The following is an 18,952-nucleotide window of genomic DNA, read 5'->3' on the forward strand; positions in this document are numbered from 1 at the left end:
CTGCTTTGATCTTGTATCCAGACCATTAGACTCTCTTCATCTCGGCGATAAGGCTGGTTCTCTTCCTTATCATTTGTGTGTTCCCTAGAGTAGCGCTTTTAATTTCCTTGAAGAACTTTTCCTTTGCACTCACAACTTAGCTTACTATTTGGCACAAGAGGCCTGACCTTTGGCGTATCTCAGCTCTCGACATGCCTTCTTCACTAAGCTTCATCATTTCTGGCTTTTAATTTAAAGTGGGAGACGTAAGACTCTTCATTTCATTTGAACACTTAGAGGCCATTGTAGAGTTATTGATTGGCCTAATTCTACTATTGTTGTGTCTCAGGGAATAGGGAGGTCAGAGAAGAGGGAGAGAGACAGGGAAATGGCCGGTAGGTGGTGCAGTCAGAATACACACAACATTTATAGATGAAGTTTGCCATCCTATGTTGGTGTGGTTTGTGGTGCCCCAAAATAATTGCCATAGTAACACCAAAGATCACAGATCACCATAACAGATATAATAATAATGAAAAAGTTTGAAATATTGCGAGAATTACCAAATTGTGACACAGAGACATGAAATGAGCACAAGAGGTTGAAAAATGGTGCGATAGTCTTGCTCCACGCAGGGTTGCCACAAACTTTCAATTTGTAAAAAATATAGCTGCAAAGCACAACAAAACAAGGTAACCTGTAGCAATAATTAACATAGCCTACTTGCAATTACAGCTCAGTCTCCTCCTAGCACATGTTCTCAAATAGCCACTTTGGAGGCTTCTGAAAGGGAATTTTCTAGCCAAAGTCTACCCTATTTTATGCAAATAACACATGTGTTATATGTTTTCTGCCAACTGCACCCTCCTCTCAAGGTATTTTTGTAAGCACACTATGCTAATTTTTTTTTAAAATTGTAAAAAAATTAGCATAGCGTGCTTACAAAAATACCTTGAGGGGAGGGTGCAGTTGGCAAAAAACTTATGTTGTGTAAAAATATGGTGAACATTATAATTTTACAAATTCACAAAGCCTCTCATTTAGCTAACATGACAAGATTTTGAGACCCAGTCACACAGAGGTTAAGTGCTAAGTTGCTAACCTAAAGGTTGGCAGCTCCAACCCACCAGTCACTCAGTGGTAGGAAGATGTGGCAGTCTGCTTCCATAAAGATTACAGCCTTGGAAACCCTATGGGGCAGTTCATCTCTGTTCCATGGGGTCGCTATGGGTCGGAATCAACTTAATGGCAATGTGTTTAATGATTGACTAACATAAGCTGTGCTAGACTTGGGGATTAAGGTGGTGAACAGTTTAGACTTGGTTCCGTAATCTAATAGAGCATGCAATTTGATGTACCAAACCAACACCAAACCCCATTGTCATCAAGTCTATTCCAAATCATAGCAACCCTATAGGACAGAGTAGAATGCTTCATAGAGTTTCCAAGGAGCAGCTGGTAGATTCAAACTGCTGACTTTTTGGTCAGTAGCCGTAGTATGTCATAGCTATTAACCACTGTGCTACCAGTACTCCAAGCGCCCTGATAGCAGCAGGTATCATACCTGTCCCTATTAAAGCCCAAAGTTCAGGGGCTCAAGCTAGTTTAGGGATTGGTGAGGTGATACCTAAGCCAAAATCTGAAGGAGGAGCCTATATCAGAGCTACTATGTAGCTGGCATGGGGTGGGGTGGGGTCTGAGGAAAGGGAGCGGCTTTCCGGCCCAGACACCTGCACACAAAAGCAGCAGAGGTGAGAGCTTAAAGTCTTCATGGAACTGAGTAAGATTCAGTGTGGAGAGCTGAGAGATACTAAGGAACCACGTGTACACCCAGAGTCCTTGGAAACTCCTCAAACCCAAGTACTCACCCCTGAAGACCCTCCACTAGATCCTTTCTCAGGCTTACACCTGCCCAAGACAACTGAGAAAGTAGAGCTGGTATGGGAGGATCATTGTTGGAGGTGGTAGGAGATAGGTTCTTGAGCGCAAAGCTACAGTAGGGAGAATTACTGAGCTGTACAGACCTTCACACAGCAGTGTCTGGCATAGTAAATGAATTAATGATTGGATGTATAAATCTGTTTTACCAAAGAAAGTCATGGAATGGATGACCTAATTCTCTAGTGCTGTGACTATGATAATTTATCAATATTATAAATTAACTATGCTTCCCAATAGAGCAATTTAATAAGAACATGTGTTCTAAGTTCTAAACTATTATCCTACAAAGCTTAGAATGAAAATTATTTGTAGGTGAGAAACAGTCCCACACTCTTTAAGTGTCTTACATGTGTACACCTTGAGTCCTCAAATTAGTTCATTGATTTTTTCAGGGCAAATCCCATACTAAAAAAAAAAAAAATCATATCTTCAAGCTTAAAGGAACTTAATAGACATTCAGTAAACTGGCTATTTAAGTACTAAAACCAAAAAAACCAAACCCACTGCCGTCTAGTCGATTCTGACTCATAGCGGCCCTATAGGACAGAGTAGAACTGTCCCATAGTTTCCTGTCCCATAGGAGCACCTGGCAGATTCGAACCGCCAACCCTTTGGTTAGCAGCCATAGTACTTAACCACTACGCCACCAGGATTTATACTGCATAAATTCTTTTAAGTAAAGATTAAGACTTAAAGAGATCTCATGGAGTATGTTAACTTCAACCATGTATAAATGAAAAATAAATGTTGTTAGGTGCCATCCAGCCAGTTCCAACTCACAGCGACCCTATGTACAACAGAATGAAACACTGTCCTGTCCTGTGCCATCCTCACAATCATTGCTATGTTTGAGCCCGTTGTTTTCTTTATGTTGAAGTGTAATCCATAAAGAAGGGTATAGTTTTTAATCTTCATCAGAAAATGCCTCTCATTCTCTTCACTTTCAACAAGCAAGGATGTGTCATCTGAATATCATAGGTTGTTAATGAGTCTTCCTCCAATCCTCATGCCATATTCTTCTTCATATATTCTAGCTTCTCAGATTATTTGCTCTGCATACAGGTTGAACAAGTATGGTGAAGGAATACCACCCTGACACATACCTTTCCTGATTTCAGACCATCCAGTATCCCCTTGTTCTGTTTGAATGACTGCCTCTTTGTCTATGTACAGGTTCTGCATGAGCAGAATTAAGTGTTCTTACCTGGTCCTGTGAAAGCCCAAAATTCAGGGGCTTAAGCCAGTTTAGAGAAAAGTGAGGTGATACCTAAGCCAAAATCTGAAGGAGGAGCCTATATCAGAGCTGCAATTCAGCTGGGGTGGTGGGGGGAGAGATGGGGGTCTGAGGAAAGGGAGTGGCATTCCAGCCCAGATACCAGCATTCCATTCTTTGCAATGTTATCTGTAATTTTTTATGATCCACAAGGGTGAATGCCTTTGCATAGTCAATAAAATACAGGTAGACATCTTCCTGGCATTCTCTGCTTTCAGCAAAGATCCATCTGATATCAGCAATGATATCCCTAGTCTTACAGCCTCTTCTGTATCCTGCTTGAATTTCTGGCAGTTCCCTGTCGAGGCACTGCTGCAACTGCTTTTGAATTATCTTCAGCAAAATTTTCTTGTGTGCCATGTTAATGACATTGTCCATCATGTTGGATCACCTTTCCTTGGAATGGGCACAAATATGGATCTCTTTCAGTCAGTTGGCCAGGCAGCTATCTTCCAAATTCCTTGGCATACAGGAGTGAGTACCTCCAGCACTGCATCTGTTTGTTGCAACATCTCAGTTGGTATTCCATCAATCCCTGGAGCCCTGATTTTCACCAGTGTCTTCAGTTCAGCTTGAACTTCTTCCTTCAATACCATTGGTTCTTGTTCATATACTACCTCCTGAAATGGATGAACATTGAAAATTCTATTTGGTACACTGACTCTGTGTAACCTTTCGGTCTTCTTTTGTTGCTTCCAATATAATTCAATATTTTGTCCACAGAATCCTTCAAAATTGTAACTGGAGGCTTGCATTTTTCTTAAGTTCTTTCAGCTTGAGAAATGCCAAGCATGTTCTTCACTTTTGGTTTTCTAACTCCAGGTCTTTGCACATTTCATTATAAAACTTTATCTTCTTGGCTGCCCTGTGAAATTTTCTGTTTAGCTCTTTTACGTCATCACTTCTTCCATTTGCCTTAGCTACTCTACATTGAAAAGCAACTTTCACAGTCTCTTCTGACATCCATTTTGGTCATTTCTTTATTTCCTGTCTTTTTAATGACCTTTTGCTTTGTTCATGTATGATGTCTTCGATGCCATCCCACAACTTGTCTGGTCTTCAGTCATTTGGTGTTCAATCTATCAAATCTGTTCTTGAGATGGTCTCCAAATTCAGATAGGTTATATTCAAGGTCATATTTTGGTTCTTGTAGACTTGTTTAAATTTTCTTCAGCTTCAACTTAAACTTGCATATGAGCAATTGATGGTATGTTCATAGTTGCCCCGGATTTGTTTTGACTGATGATATTGAGTTTTCCATTGTCTCTTTCCACAGAGGTAGTTGATTTGATTCCTGTGTTTTCCATGTAGTAAGGTCCATGTGTATGGTCACTGTTTATGTTGTTGAGAAAAGGTATCTGCAATGAATAAGTTGTCGGTCTGGAAAAATACTATCATGCAATCTCTAGCATCATTTCTATCACCAAGACAATATTTTCCAACTACTAATCCCTCTTGCTTGTTTCCAACTTCTGCATTCCAATCACCAGTAATTATCAATGCATCTTGATTGTATGTTTGATCAAATTCAGACTGCAAAAGTTAGTGAAAATCTTCAATTTCCTCATCTTTCACATTAGTGATTGGGGCATAAATTTGAATAATAGTCGTATTAAGTGGTCTTCCTTGTAGGCTTATGGATATTATCTTATCACTGACAGCATTGCACTTCAGGATAGATCTTGAAAAGTTCTTTCTGATGATGAATGTGAGGCAATTCCTCTTCAATTTTGCATTCCCAGCATAGTAGACCATATGATTATCCGCTTCAGAATGGCCAATGCCAGTTCATTTTAGCTCAGTAATGCTAGGACATTGATCTTTATGTATTCCATTTCCTTTTTGACAATTTCTAATTTTCCTAGAAAATTACTTTATATGTTCCACGTTTCAATTATTAATGGATATTTGTAGCTGTTTCATCTTATTTTGAGTCATGGCATATCAATAAATGAAAGTCCGGAAAGCTTGGCTCCATCGGTGGCATTAAGGTCAACTCTTCTTTGAGGAGGCAGCTCCTCCTCAGTCATTTTTTGAGTGTCTTCCAATATGAGGGGCTCATCTTCTGGCACTGTATCAGATAAGGTTCTGCTGCTATTCATGAGGCTTCCAATGGCCAATTTTTTCAGAAGTAGACTGCCAGGTCTTTTTTCCTAGTCTGTCTTAGCCTGGAAAAAAAAAAAAAAAATTTTTTTATTTTTTGCTCCCCTGAAAACTGTCCACCATGGGTGGCCCTGCTGGTATTTGAAATACTGGTGGTATATATTCAAACATCACAACAACATGCAAGCCACCACAGTACAACAAACTAATTAACATATGGTTAAAATGAATAATGACATAAAATCATTACTATTTGGAATATTCACATTTCTTAGTTTCACTGCAGATCTTAATGTACAAGCTCAAAATCCATGATTACTGGGATTGTGAAATTTACATGAGATTTTAGGAAAAAAATGCTGCTCTTTTAATCATTGACCATCACAACCAAGCTTTTTTTGCAGTAATTTTGTGAAATTTACTTTATGAAGTGTAAAAATTTTAATCCAAAATCTAGATTTTACTTACTGTCTCCATTTACTGGAGAATTTGGTGTCAACAGAACAGCAACAAAAAGCAAAATGGGAAAAAGAGGTTTTGCCTTTAAAAAAAAAAGAATTAAATGTTTCTATCATTTCACTAACCATATCTCTTCATAGTTTACTTTTATTGAATCTTGAAGCTAATAAAGAGATGTAACAAATAAAGTAGCAGTTGATCTGACGGCCACATTAATAAGGTTTTAGTTAGCATCATGGATAATGAAAAGTTAGAGTGGTAGGGAAATACATTTATTAGTTTGATGTTCAGTGCAAATTAAATATGTTTGCATTTTTATGAATGCATCTTATCATCTTTCATCGGCCTCATAGGGAGTGGAGGTCATACACTGCTAATGAGCTCAGAGAAAAATTAATGTGCATAAACATTTTATAGTAAAAATTTGAAAGAAGGAGCCTCTGGTAACTACAAAGAATTGTGGCTTTATAGAAAAATTAACCCAATAATGTACTGGACTATTGCCGTATTAGCCCAAGACTAGTCTACTGAACAAAATCAAACTGTCATTTTTTGTTTGTTTCAAAACTATCCATTCTTCAGATTTGCATTATCTTCAGACACTACCTCCTTTCTCTGGATTTTATTATGAGACATTTTTTTTTTAAGGTATTCCTTTTTTTTTTTAAGAATATGTTGTTATAGTGTGGCAAATTTGCCTCTTCTTCTCCATGACAACAGATAAAGAAACTGTAACCATGGCAACAGTAATGGACCAGAGAGATTAGGGCCAGACTGGAGATTAAGCTTCTAAGAGCAAAGAAAAGAAGTCTTGATTGGTTCCTTATTGAGACCTTATTTGAAGACAAGTTACTGTTGAGAGAAAGCATGGAGGATTAGTGAGAACAAAATTAATTCCCCTATATAAAATCAGAAGTCATTCCTTTGTTAAAAATGTGTCTCTTCCTTTTAATATAAAAAAAATATAAGGACTGTATAAATTGAGGCAGGGAGTCTAATTAGTTCTTTTCTGAACTATATCTCTACCATCTGAGTGTGGACCAGATCAGGGAGAAGACACGGCTGGAAGTCTGGAGAGAGAGCATTTGTGTGCAGACTACTGTTGGTCACTTTGTTGGCAATCCCTGAATGGGTGGATTAATGATGACATCATATATGAGTGAGGTGCTCTTGGGAAAAAAGGGTTTGGAAACTTCCCTCCTGCGCATTTATTTTTTAATAATATTTTGTTGTATTTAAGGTGAAAATTTACACAGTAAATTAAGTTCCCATTTTAACAATTTCTATACAATTATTCGGTGATATTGGTTAGATTTTCTGCAATGTGTCATCATGTACATTTATTCCATTCTGTTTGTACCATTTCCAGTACTCCAGTTTTCCTGCTGCCTTACTTTCTCATCTTTGCTTTGGAGTAATTTTTGAAAACTTGGTCTTATATAGTTTTTTAAAGGAGTTCATTACTTACTGGTGATATTCTTTATTTTATGAGCCAAACTGTTACTTAGCTAAAGGTGACCTCAAGGGATAATTTCAATCTAAGGTTTAAAGAGCATCACAGGGCTATCATCTCAGAGTCCTGTAGTCTCAACTGGTTCAGTAAGTTTGGACTGTTTAAGAATTTGAGTTCTGTTACACAGTTTTCTCCTGTCCTGTCGGGACACATCTACTGTGGCCCTGATCAGAACAGTCAGTATTGGTAGCCAGGCATCATCTAGTTCTTACAGTCTCAGGGTAGATGAGGCCGTGGTTCACGTAGATAACTAGTCCTGTAGACTACTATCTTCTCTGAGTCTTTCGTTTCCTTCTTTCTCTTTTTTTCTGGATGAATAGAGACCAATAGTTGTATCTTAGATGGCTGCTCCAAAGCTTTTAAGACCCCAGGCACTACTCACCACGTTGGGATGTAAAACATACACTTTCTGAAGTATATTATGCAAATTAGTTGTCCCACTAGAAAACTAGAGTCTTAATCCTTCAAAATCAGTAAACCAATCTCACAAAGTATTTGCTTATGTCTAAGAAGTATCCATTCTCCTGTTCTTTTAAAACTTTTTTTTTTAGCTTCTTGAAAATTCTCAAAAGGTTTTATCAAGTAATCACAGATTACATTTTGATTTATAAAAATCTTTTTTAAAAGACTCAAAGGTAACCATTTTCTTTAAACTGGTAAAATGTATAAAACAAAACAACAACAACAACAACAAATTGCTGTTGAGTCCATTCAGACTCACGGCGACCCATGTGTTTCAGATTAGAGCTGCCCTCCATAGAACTTTCATGACTATGAGCTTTGGAAAACAGAACACAATGCTTTTCTTTAGAAGCACCTCTGGGGGCATTTGAACTGCCAACCTTTTGGTTAGTAGTCATCTCTTAACCATTTGCACCTCCCAGGGACTGATAAGATGTGTAGGTTTTACATTTTTAGTAAATGTGTGATCGATGACCTCAGATTGATATATTGATAAATGTGGTGTTTGTTAATTTCTAGATGATACATTGTAGAAATTTGAGTGTTTGGTCAATGGTGTGATTTTTTAAAAATTTTTTATTTTAAGGAATTTTGCCAACTTGACGTCTAAAAAGGTTATACTCATATAAACTTCAACTGACAGTGTATGGGAATCCCGCAATCTGGCCAACACGAGATTCTAACATTCTCTAAAGCCTCACTACTTTGTTATTTTATTTTATTTTAATGTGCACTTCTTTTATTACTTGACAAGTTTAACCTGATTTTTAAATTAATGTTATTTATTATTTTGTTAATTTGTAGATATTCTTTTAATATTGTAGATATTAACTATTTTCTGTTAGATATTTTCAGGTACTTTGGGTTAGGAATTTTATTCCAAAGGAAACAGCGCTTAAATTAAGTCCTGAAAGGAAAGTAGGCATTAGTCAGGTGAATGCAATGGACTTATTAAGGAGCAGGAGCTGCTTGTACAGAAGCCCAGTAGGGAATTGCAGTTAGGTAATTCAGTATGGAGGGAACATGCTGACTGTAAGCACCAAACAGCCAGGGAACCTCGATGTAAGCTCTGTGAGGACAATGACCTCGTCTGTCGTTCACCACTCTCTCCTCAGTGCCTAGAACAAGGGCTGGCATGTGAAAAGTGCTTTAAAATTACTTGCTAAATTGGTTGATGAACACTGCTTACTGTGAACACCTACACATCTCTGCCCAAAGGTTTTTTCTGACCATAGGAGCACACATGTGGTGAAACCCATGTAAAATTTTTCACTATAGATTAGTAAGTAAACACAAGTAAGCCTGTGCTTACCTTGCTTACTGGTTACTCCAACCCTGATTCTGAGCTATGTCCTCAGCTGACCCCAGATAGGCTTCCATTCCTCTCTGCTCACTTCACAACGCCCCACCAGATGTTTCCTGGGATTACCTCCCAAATAAAGTATTTGCCTCTAAATCCTTTTATTTGGGGCTTGCTTGTAGGGAAACCCAAACCAACACAAATGCTTAGCAGGAGCCCAGCCAGCAGGCATATTACGAAGTTTGGAATTTGCCCTGGGGTGAACAGAAGACACTGAAGATAGACCAGCAGAAGAGTGATACGATTGAATAGTTTTTGTTTGTTTTTTTGAGAATATACACAACAAAAAAAATACACCAATTCAATAGTTTCTACATGTAAAATTCAGTAACACTGATTACATTCTTCAAGTTGTACAATAATTCTCACTCTCCTTTTCTGAGTTTTTCTTCCCCCATTAACATAAAATTCACTGCACCCTAATTTCCTATCTAGTCTTTTGAATTGCTGTTGTCAGTTTGATCCCATAAGGTAAGTCTTAAAAGAGCACAATGCTCAAGGCAGACATTCTTTACTAGTTCCTATAAGCTTATTCTGAATGCTATACAGGGAAAACATTTGATGAAGATAAGCTGAAGGGAAAGTGGATGAGCTGGAAGACCATTGAGGTAATGGTGCCGAGAGAGAACAATGGCCAAAATATAGTGTGGCAGTGGAGATAAAGTAGCATGATAGACTTAGGAGGGGGGGATCCCTAGAATGTGGCCTAGAAGAATCCCTAAAAGGAGAATGAGGAATAGAGGATGCATTTCAACTTTCTGGATTACACTGAGAGGACAGTGTTAATACACACTGAGATAAGCAACACAGGAGGAGAAGCAGGTTGAGGGGGCAGTGGGAGGGGAAGGGAGAGTTCTCTATAGCCTGTTGAAATAAAGAATTTTGTCAAGAAGCTTAATATCATCTGTATTTTTGAGAGAGAGGCTACTTATCCAGCTGTCAATCTTTTCCCCTTCCCTCCCCACTCTGATATAAAAGATTGACTAACTGGCTGCCAGTCTACCATTTACTTCAAATACTGTTCTGATGGGGAAAGCAAGTGAATATCTACCAAGAAGTAGTCTAAGAATCTATGGAGCCAGAAGGAATTTTGAAAGCTTTCTGCAGTCTTTAAGCCTTGCTTTCACAATGTAACTAGTACATATGTAAGTATGTATGTGTAGATATATGTTGTAAATTGATAATGTTTCTGGCAACATTGGGAAATGAGGTATTCCCCCGCAAATGGCTTTTTTCCAGCTAACAGGAGTTTACTCCATGGCAGGGGTACCCTCTAAGCCTGTCCTTCTCGAAAGTGAATACAAGAATGAAAAGTAACTTTGATAAGAACTAGAGAAAATACAAAAGCAAGTTTGAAGATTAAATGTGGGGAAATGGGCACTTGCATGTTTTACTAGAAAGCACCTATCAGGATGAACCAAATGTTCCCTAGATTTGGGTACTTGAGCAAATAAAAAGAAAATAGTGGTATACAGCAAAGATGAATTATAAATTCTCTCTCTCTCTCTCTCTCTCACACACACACACACACACACACACACACAGGATACCTCTATATTTGATAGAAGACTTCTAAAACCATAATAATAAATGCCCCAAGTGTTTGAAAAACCACAGTTTTCCATTTGCAAATGATTCCATGTTGTATCTATCAATAAAAATTGTTGAGGTCTCTAAATATACAGTGATATTCTACAAACATGGTGCAATGGTATTTTTTACATTTTGTAGGACTTTTTTTCTGTCATCATCCTTACTAGTAGATAATCCATGTGAACCATTTCTACTTTTTGTTAGCTTCAGTCAACTTTTAATGTGCTGCTTCTAACATTCTTTGGTCTTAGAAAACTTACAAACAATGAACTTCAAATTGCATCTAAAACAGTGTAAACAAGGTTTTGTAATAACTACTTGATTACCTGAGACATTTTCCAATACATTTAAGTTCATGGCTATGTTGTGAAATGTTGGCAGTTTCCGTAGTTTGGCTTCCAAATTAGAGCTTTATTAAACTCCAATTTATGTACACATGCTGGAGTTGTGTCTTTTCTACTATGAAACAAATTTTAGCTATGAATTCAATATTTTGAAGAATCAAGTTAGTTCTAGTTATTCTACAGATATAAAGGGAAGAGAATTATAATGTGATTTTTAATTTTTTAGGAATCAGATTATCTCAATGCTTATTAAACGTATAGGACCATATTATGTTTTTTCTAAAGCCAAAAAAAAAAAACTATAAGCTTACATTCAATATGGTTATTCACTTAACATTTTCAAGAATTCAAAGAAGAGCTATGACAAAATATTCACTCTACATTTGATTACATATTTAAAATATCTTATTATCTGTATTATAATTCCTTTACTTCAAACATAAATCTATGCATTTATTTATTCAATTATTCATTCATTTGCTTACTTCTTCAACACCTGTTCCATTCCAGAAAGGATTTAGGAAAATACATTCTTAGTTGCTTAAAATACTTTTGTCCTGCTTTAACATAACATTTCTATTACTCACATACAGTCACAAGAAACACAATCCCTTTATAATATTAAATCATATTATCCACACTTCTATAGAAAGGTCTTTCTGGAATTCATGTGCTTGTTCATAATACACATTACCCAATTTCTCTCCCAGTTTCTTGCCTAAACAGAACATATTTCTTGTTGACATGGATCCCAAAAAGTAATAAAAACTGCACAAATATGTAATAGAATCATGTATGTTATTAATTAGCTGCCCTGTTAAACACTGAAGAAATTTGATTTTCTATAGTAGTTTGGAAACCCTGGCGGCATACTGTTTAAGAGCTATGGCTGCAAACCAAAATGTCTGCAGTTTGAATCCACCAGGTGCTCCTTGGAAAACTTATGGGGCAGTACTACTCTGTCTTACGTGGTCGCTATGAGTCGGAATTGATTGGACAGCAATGGGTTTTTGAATGGTAGTTTAAATTACTTTTAATTATTCTTTTTTGTTTTTCTCTTGTTTGGAATGTCAAGTGTTTCTTATTCTATTAACTGTCTGCTTTCCCTTGATTTTCTTCCTACCTTTAGACCCTGTGTGAATGTCACAAGGTTATGTTTGCTAATGGGTCATCTCTGCCTTTCCCCACGTTTCCCACCAATGGCACCAGCACCTCTAACAGCCTGCTCTCCTTCCTCTCTAGCTATCCCAAGCTCCAGTGTCCTCCCTTCTGCTCCCAGAGATGTGGTCCCTGTCTTGGTTTCCAGTCGATTTGTTCGTCTCAGCTGGCGCCCACCTGCAGAAGCAAAAGGGAACATCCAAACTTTCACAGTCTTTTTCTCCAGAGAAGGTGACAATAGGTAAGTGCCACCGATAAAGTTCAGCCTAATCTGCCATTTCTTTAAATGCATACAGTGGGGTAATGGCAGTGAGACAGCTTGAGAAGGAACTTTGGAGACCTTGTAAAATCTATAGTTATGTGCTTTTTATGCTTTACTAAATGGAAAAAAAATCTCTCTCCATTACCTTTGTTTTTTTGAACAAGATTGTTTACAGAATCATATTAAATTATATAAAACTTCCTTGAAAATGGACAAGAAAGTGAATATATGATATCCATTTTTTTTAATTTCTTTGATTTTCAAAGTAGTAAGTAGAGAACATAATTAGGCTGTTTATTAACCAAACAAGGTATAAAAGAACCAATACAGCCCCAATGGTAACAAAGCAAATAACCCAATTAAAATATTGGCAAAATATCTGAACAGACACTTCACCAAAATAGATATACAGATGGGAAATGAACACATGAAATGATGCTCAACATTGTATGTCATTAGGGAATTGAAAATTAAAATTTTCACTGTACCACTATACACCCCACTGAAATGGCTTAAACCCAAAACACTGATACCACTGATACGTGGAGAAACCAGAACTCTCATTCATTGCTTGTGGAAATACAAAATGGTAGAGCCACTTTGGAAGACAATCTGTCAGTTCCTTACAAAGTTAATCATAAGCTTACCATATGATCTTTTAGTTATGTATCCAAGTGAGTTAAAAATTTATGTCTACACAAAAACCTGCACACAAATGGCTATAGCAGCTTTATTAAAAAATGCCAAAAATTAGAAGCAACCAGTATGTCCTTTAGTACATGAATGGATAAACCAACTGTGATACATGCATATGATGGAATATTATTCAGCAGTAAATAGAAATGAGCTATAATAGCTACAAAAACACATAAAAATAAAAAACAGCTACAAAAACACATAGAGGACCCTTAAATGTATATTGTTTAATGAAAGAGTCCAGTCTGAAAAAAGCTACATGCTGTATGATTACAACTATCTGACATTCTGGAAAGGAAAAACTATAAAGTCAAAACATCAATGTTTGCTGGGGAGAGGAGGAGGAGGGAGATGAATAGGTGGAGCACAGGGCATATTAAGGGCAGTGAAACTATTCTGCATGATACTGTAATGATGGATACATTACATTATGTATTTGTCAAAACTCCTAGGACTCTACAACGCAAAAAGTGAATTCTAATGTATACTCTGAACTTAATAATAATGTATCAATCTTGGTTCATCAGTTGTAACAAATGTACCACAGGAATGCAAGATGTTAATAATAACAGCAACTGTGTGCAGGAGAGAGATGGGTGTATGAGAAGCCCCTGTACTTTCTGTGTTATTTTTCTATAAATCTAAAACTTCTCTAAAAAATTAGGTGCATTTAAAAAAAGAAAGAACCACTGTGGCTAGGTTGTAATCCGAACCCTATTACTATTACTATTATCATGAGACCTTAAAAAAACTATATAATTTCTCTGAGCCTCACTTTACTCTTTAAAAAAAAAAAAAAAAAAACCCAGTGCCATCGAGAGGAAATAATAATAATACTCACCTTGCAAGGGTTTTGTAATAACTGAATTAGGTTGAATACGTAAAGCTCATAGCAGAGTATCTAATATTTTGTAGGCAGTTGTTAATATTATAATTGGCTAAGCAAAAATAAGTTGTATATGTCCTGTTTCAAGATTACAATCCACTGTTTTTTGTTTGTCTCTGAACATTTTCTTAAAATTTTCACCACTTTTAAGACTGAAGTTTTAACACCTAAGACTAATTTATATATTGGCAAAATACCAACCTCTTTTCTAAAACTAAACCATTTACTATCTCTCTTTATTACTTTAAATTTACTAAACTTCATAGTCCATATTTGATCATATTAAAACCTAGAGTCTTTGTGGGTCTTATTCATTAGTTTGTTTCTGCTGACTCTTCCTCATAGTGGCTTGTTTGCATGATTCTTGATTGTTAACTCTAGGCCTCAGAAATTTATTTGAGGAAATTTTCGCAGCCAAGGTTTAAAATACATATCTCCTGGGAGGATTTGCTTTACCAAAATGAGACCACATTAAACAAAAAACGTTACTAAGGTTTGTTTGGGCCACAAAGGTTTAATTGGGATATTTTATTGGTTAAAAGAAAGTCCAATGAGAATGACAATATTTGGGTGTTTTTTTTTTTTTGGCCATCTTTATCACATAAACTCTAATAAATAAATTCAGACTTATAGTAAGGAATTCTCAGAAGTTATTTTTTTTCTCTTGTTCCAACCAAGCCAAGTATATAACAAGCAAGTATACATATACCAAGCAAATATATTCACCAGTTCTCTCTCGAAGCAAATTTTATTTGCTAGTTTACCCGCTGGGGTGTTGTCTTTTCAAGGTGCTGGCTGTATGCAAGGTTCTATAATCAGACATCACACCCTATTTTATCTGCAAGCTTTGTCTCTTATTCTCTCCTCCTGTTAACTTCTAAAACTCCTAGCTCTATACTTCTATTGGTACATATGATGGGCAAATGGGCAAATATCCTCAGACAGACACCAGCTCCAAGGGCCTAAGTAATTAAATAATTAAATAAGTCTCTTACTTTGCAGCCAGTATAGTCATGGGCTCAAAAAAAGTTAAAAAAAAAAAAAAATTATCCAGCATTTTAGGAAGTTATTTGGTGGCACAAATAGTGAAACCATCAACTACTAATGGAAAGTTGGTGGTTTGAACCCACCCCAAGGCGCCTGGGAAGACAGGCCCGGTGATCTGCTTCTGAAAGATCACAGCCTTGAAACCCCTATCTAGCAGTTCTATGCTGCACACATAGAGTTTCCAGGAGCCAGAATGGACCTGAGGGCAACCAGTGACAATAACAACAACAACAACAGAAGACAGAAGATTTTTTCATTTCATACCTAGTCTTCCATATTGCTGGAAATATAATTATATAATATTTATCTTAACTAATGCCAATATGATTGGTATCATTATCATACGTTATTAATTTTCAGTATTTGAACAGGTACCTTTAAATATAAGAATTTTAATGTTCAACAATTTTTATTTAAAATAAAGCATAAAGTTACACTGTAAAGATCTCATTTAGAATCAGAAAGCTAAGAAGCTTTCTTAATGGACCTTTCCGTTCTATTCCTTAGTCACTTTGAAAATTTCTCTCATCCTCATTGCCTTTTGGGATTTCTACATTGCCAGTTAAGGTGACAAGAGGTCAGCATGTCAAAGCTCAATTTGCTTCAGAGAAACTCTATATTGCTAATCCCCAAGTTTCTTAAGAGAAGAACACATATTTACAAATATACTCTCCAGACTCTACATGTGCTGATCTCACAGGAAAGGAGGGTCGTCATTACAGCCTTCAATGGATGACAAACTTGAAAGGGCCAATAGGATCTTTGTAAAATGGCTGATGGTTGCCTTGGCTGAGTTCTGAGTTCCATACCTTTTTTTCCTTATTAAACCTCCTCTTATACAGCCAGTCTAAACCAGACACCCTTGATATACAGCCAGTCTAAACCAGACACCCTTGATATGCAGGGGTTTCTGGGATGTGGCAGCTTTTCCTGTCATCTTCTAATAAGCTCTATATTCACTTTCTGTAACATTTACCAACCAAAGGGAATGTGACCTGTTATAGGATATATGGGGGAAGGAGAGAGACAAAGACAAAGAGAGGAAGAGAAAGAGTAATGAGAAGCACCTTGTGGGAACCAGTTTTTACAGCACTGCCTTTACACTAATTCTGGCTCTCACCAGTCACTACTCTGGAGGAAAATGGACTAGATGGCAGTCAAAAGTAAGCCAGTCTACTAAAGTGCTAGTACAGATCCTGGGAAGAGAAGCCGAGATTGGTGTGCTAGACTTCCAGTGTCTCAACTCGTGAGTGCTTTAAACAGATAGTGATCTTTAGGAACCATTCGCAGTGCAGAAGGGACAATACAGGACAGACTTGGCAGAGTGCTATTTCACACAAAATGCTGCAGTGTGATAATCTGATAATGCAGTGTAGCATTTCTCATGCTGGAACTCAAATGCCTTTCTTTCTCACCACAATTAAAGTGTATCCTTCTGAAGATTTTATTTTCTTTTATAATTTGACTTGACATTAAAATGAAAAAAATATACAGACACACACAGCCTTATGTTCACCAACGACATTTATTACCATGAAGAAGCCTACATTTGCTTTAGTCTTATCTCTGCAACTACTTAACTCTGTGACCCTATGATGAGTCTCAGAAGCTCCTTGGATCCCAGTGTCTGTAGTTGTAAAAACTGAAGGTAATAATTCTTGACCATGTGTCTTCATGTCTTCATGTGTTTACATGGATTTCCTGGAAGCACCTTAAATTCAACCTGTCCAAAACAATGCTTATTTTCTCCTCCATACATATATTTTTCCCCTTGTTGTTGGTTTATATTAGTGCCTTCCATTTTGTTGACTAAGCAAAAAAAAAAAAAAAATGCAAGTCATATTTTACTCCTTCCTCCCTCTTTGCACCTAAATAGTCATCGAGTCCTGTCAAGTCTACCTCAGCCACCACTCAGTCAGGCCCCCTTCATTCTACTGCCCTCATCATCACTTACCTGATCTCCGGAAATATCTCCTCACCTTCTAATCCATCCTCCTCACTGTCTCTAGTTATCTTTTTGAGATACGGTCTGCATGGATCACTCACTCCCCTGCTCAAAAAAATATGTGCATATTCTAAAGCTTAAATACAATGAAGTATCTATATAAAGATATGAACATAACAAATTCCAAACTCCTGTAAATGGAAATCTAGCCCCAATTATCTATAGGTAGAAGTGTGGTTCCTATAACCTATAATGGTTAAAAAATATGTCACCAAAGTCCAAACAATTTGGATTTCAACATGGTGCTACTATTTATCGGTTATATGATTTTTGTGTATTTAATAAGGCACAAAACAGGGATAATACCTATTTTCTAGGACAGACAGAACACAAAGACAGACAGGGGGAGGATAAATTCTCCTTATTTCATTCAGAAATAAGCAAAAATCCTTCCAATGGCCTACAAGGCCGTGGCCAATCTGGCCTCTTGTTACCTACCCCTTTAACCTCATCTCTGAATATCATTTTATTTGCTTGTTCCTCTCCAATCTTATTGGATCCCCTGTGTTTCCTAAGTACACCAGGGATCCTCCTCCCTCAAGACCTTTGCACTTGCTGCTCAGCCTGCCTACAACTCTCCTTCTCTCAGAGGTCCACATGAGTCATTCATTCCCTGTTGATGTTGTTAGGTGCCATCAAGTTGGTTCCGACTCATAGCGACCCTACGTGCAACAGAACGAAACCCTTCCCCATCCTGCTCCATCCTCACAACCTTTGCTATGCTTGAGCCCATTGTTTAGCCACCGTGTCAATCCATCTTGTTGAGGGTTTTCCTCTTTTTTACTGACCCTCTACTTTACCAAACATGAGGCCTTTTGCAGCAGATTTGCCCAATGAAATATATCATCTGATTTCTTGACTGCTGCTACTATGGGCATTGTGAATCCAAGTAAAATGAAATCCTTGATAATTTCAATCTTTTGTATGGTTATCATAATGTTGTTTATTGGTCCAGTTGTGAGGATTTATGTTTTCTTTTTATGTTGAGGCATAATCCATACTGAAGGCTGTGGTCTTTGATCTTCATCAGTAAGTGCTTCAAGTCCCCTTTGCTTTCAGCTAGCAAGGTTGTGTCATCTGCATATCACAGGTTGTTAATGAATGGTCCTCCAGTCCTGATGCTGCATTGTCCTTCATATTGTTACTTTCTCAGGTTATTTGTTCCACATACAGATTGAATAAGTGTGGTGAAATGATACAACCATGACACACATTTCCTGATTTTAAACCATACAGTATTTCATTGTTCTGTTGGAACAACTGCCTCTTGGTCTATGTACAGGTTCCACATGATCACAATTAAGTGTTCTGGAATTTCCATTCTTTGCAATATTACCCACGATTTGTTACTATCTCAACAGTAGAGTGCCTTTGCATAGTCAACAAAACACAGGTAAATCTTTGTGGTATTCTCTGCTTTCACCCAATACCCATCTGACATCAACAATGATATTCTTTGTTCCACATCCTCTTCTGAATTCGGCTTGAATTTCTGGCAGTTCTGTGTTGATGTACTGCTTCTACCATTTTTTAATTATCTTCAGCCAAATTTTACTTGCTTGTGATCATTGCCTAACTTCCACTTAATCTTTGCTGATGTGCCACCTTCTTATGGAGGTCTTACCTGTCCCCTCTCATCTCTATGTCTTTTGTCATTCTTATGTTTCTCCACGGAGTACCTGTATGGGTGCATACAGTTAACACATGGCTGCTAACCAAAAGGATGGAATTTGAGGCCACACAGAGCTGCCTCAGAGGAAAAGCCTGGTGACCTACTTCCAAAAACCCTATGGAGCATGGTTCTACTCTGACACATATGGTGTTGCCATGAATCGAGGTTGGCTGAGCAGCAATTTATTTGTTTATTTATT

The 18,952-nt window shown here is 37.2% G+C and overlaps 1 protein-coding gene across 1 annotated transcript in view; it reads left to right on the forward strand.

The window, feature by feature from the left end:
• DCC (DCC netrin 1 receptor) overlaps nucleotides 1-18,952 on the forward strand; it is a 1,314,656-nt gene that overhangs the window by 895,599 nt on the left and 400,105 nt on the right. The window contains exon 8 of the mRNA XM_049901020.1: nucleotides 12,270-12,426. Coding sequence (XP_049756977.1) covers nucleotides 12,270-12,426 — 157 coding nt within the window. The remainder of the gene's footprint in view (nucleotides 1-12,269; nucleotides 12,427-18,952) is intronic.

Source organism: Elephas maximus, chromosome 11, assembly GCF_024166365.1.
Source record: "Elephas maximus indicus isolate mEleMax1 chromosome 11, mEleMax1 primary haplotype, whole genome shotgun sequence".
Classification (NCBI taxonomy): domain Eukaryota; kingdom Metazoa; phylum Chordata; class Mammalia; order Proboscidea; family Elephantidae; genus Elephas; species Elephas maximus.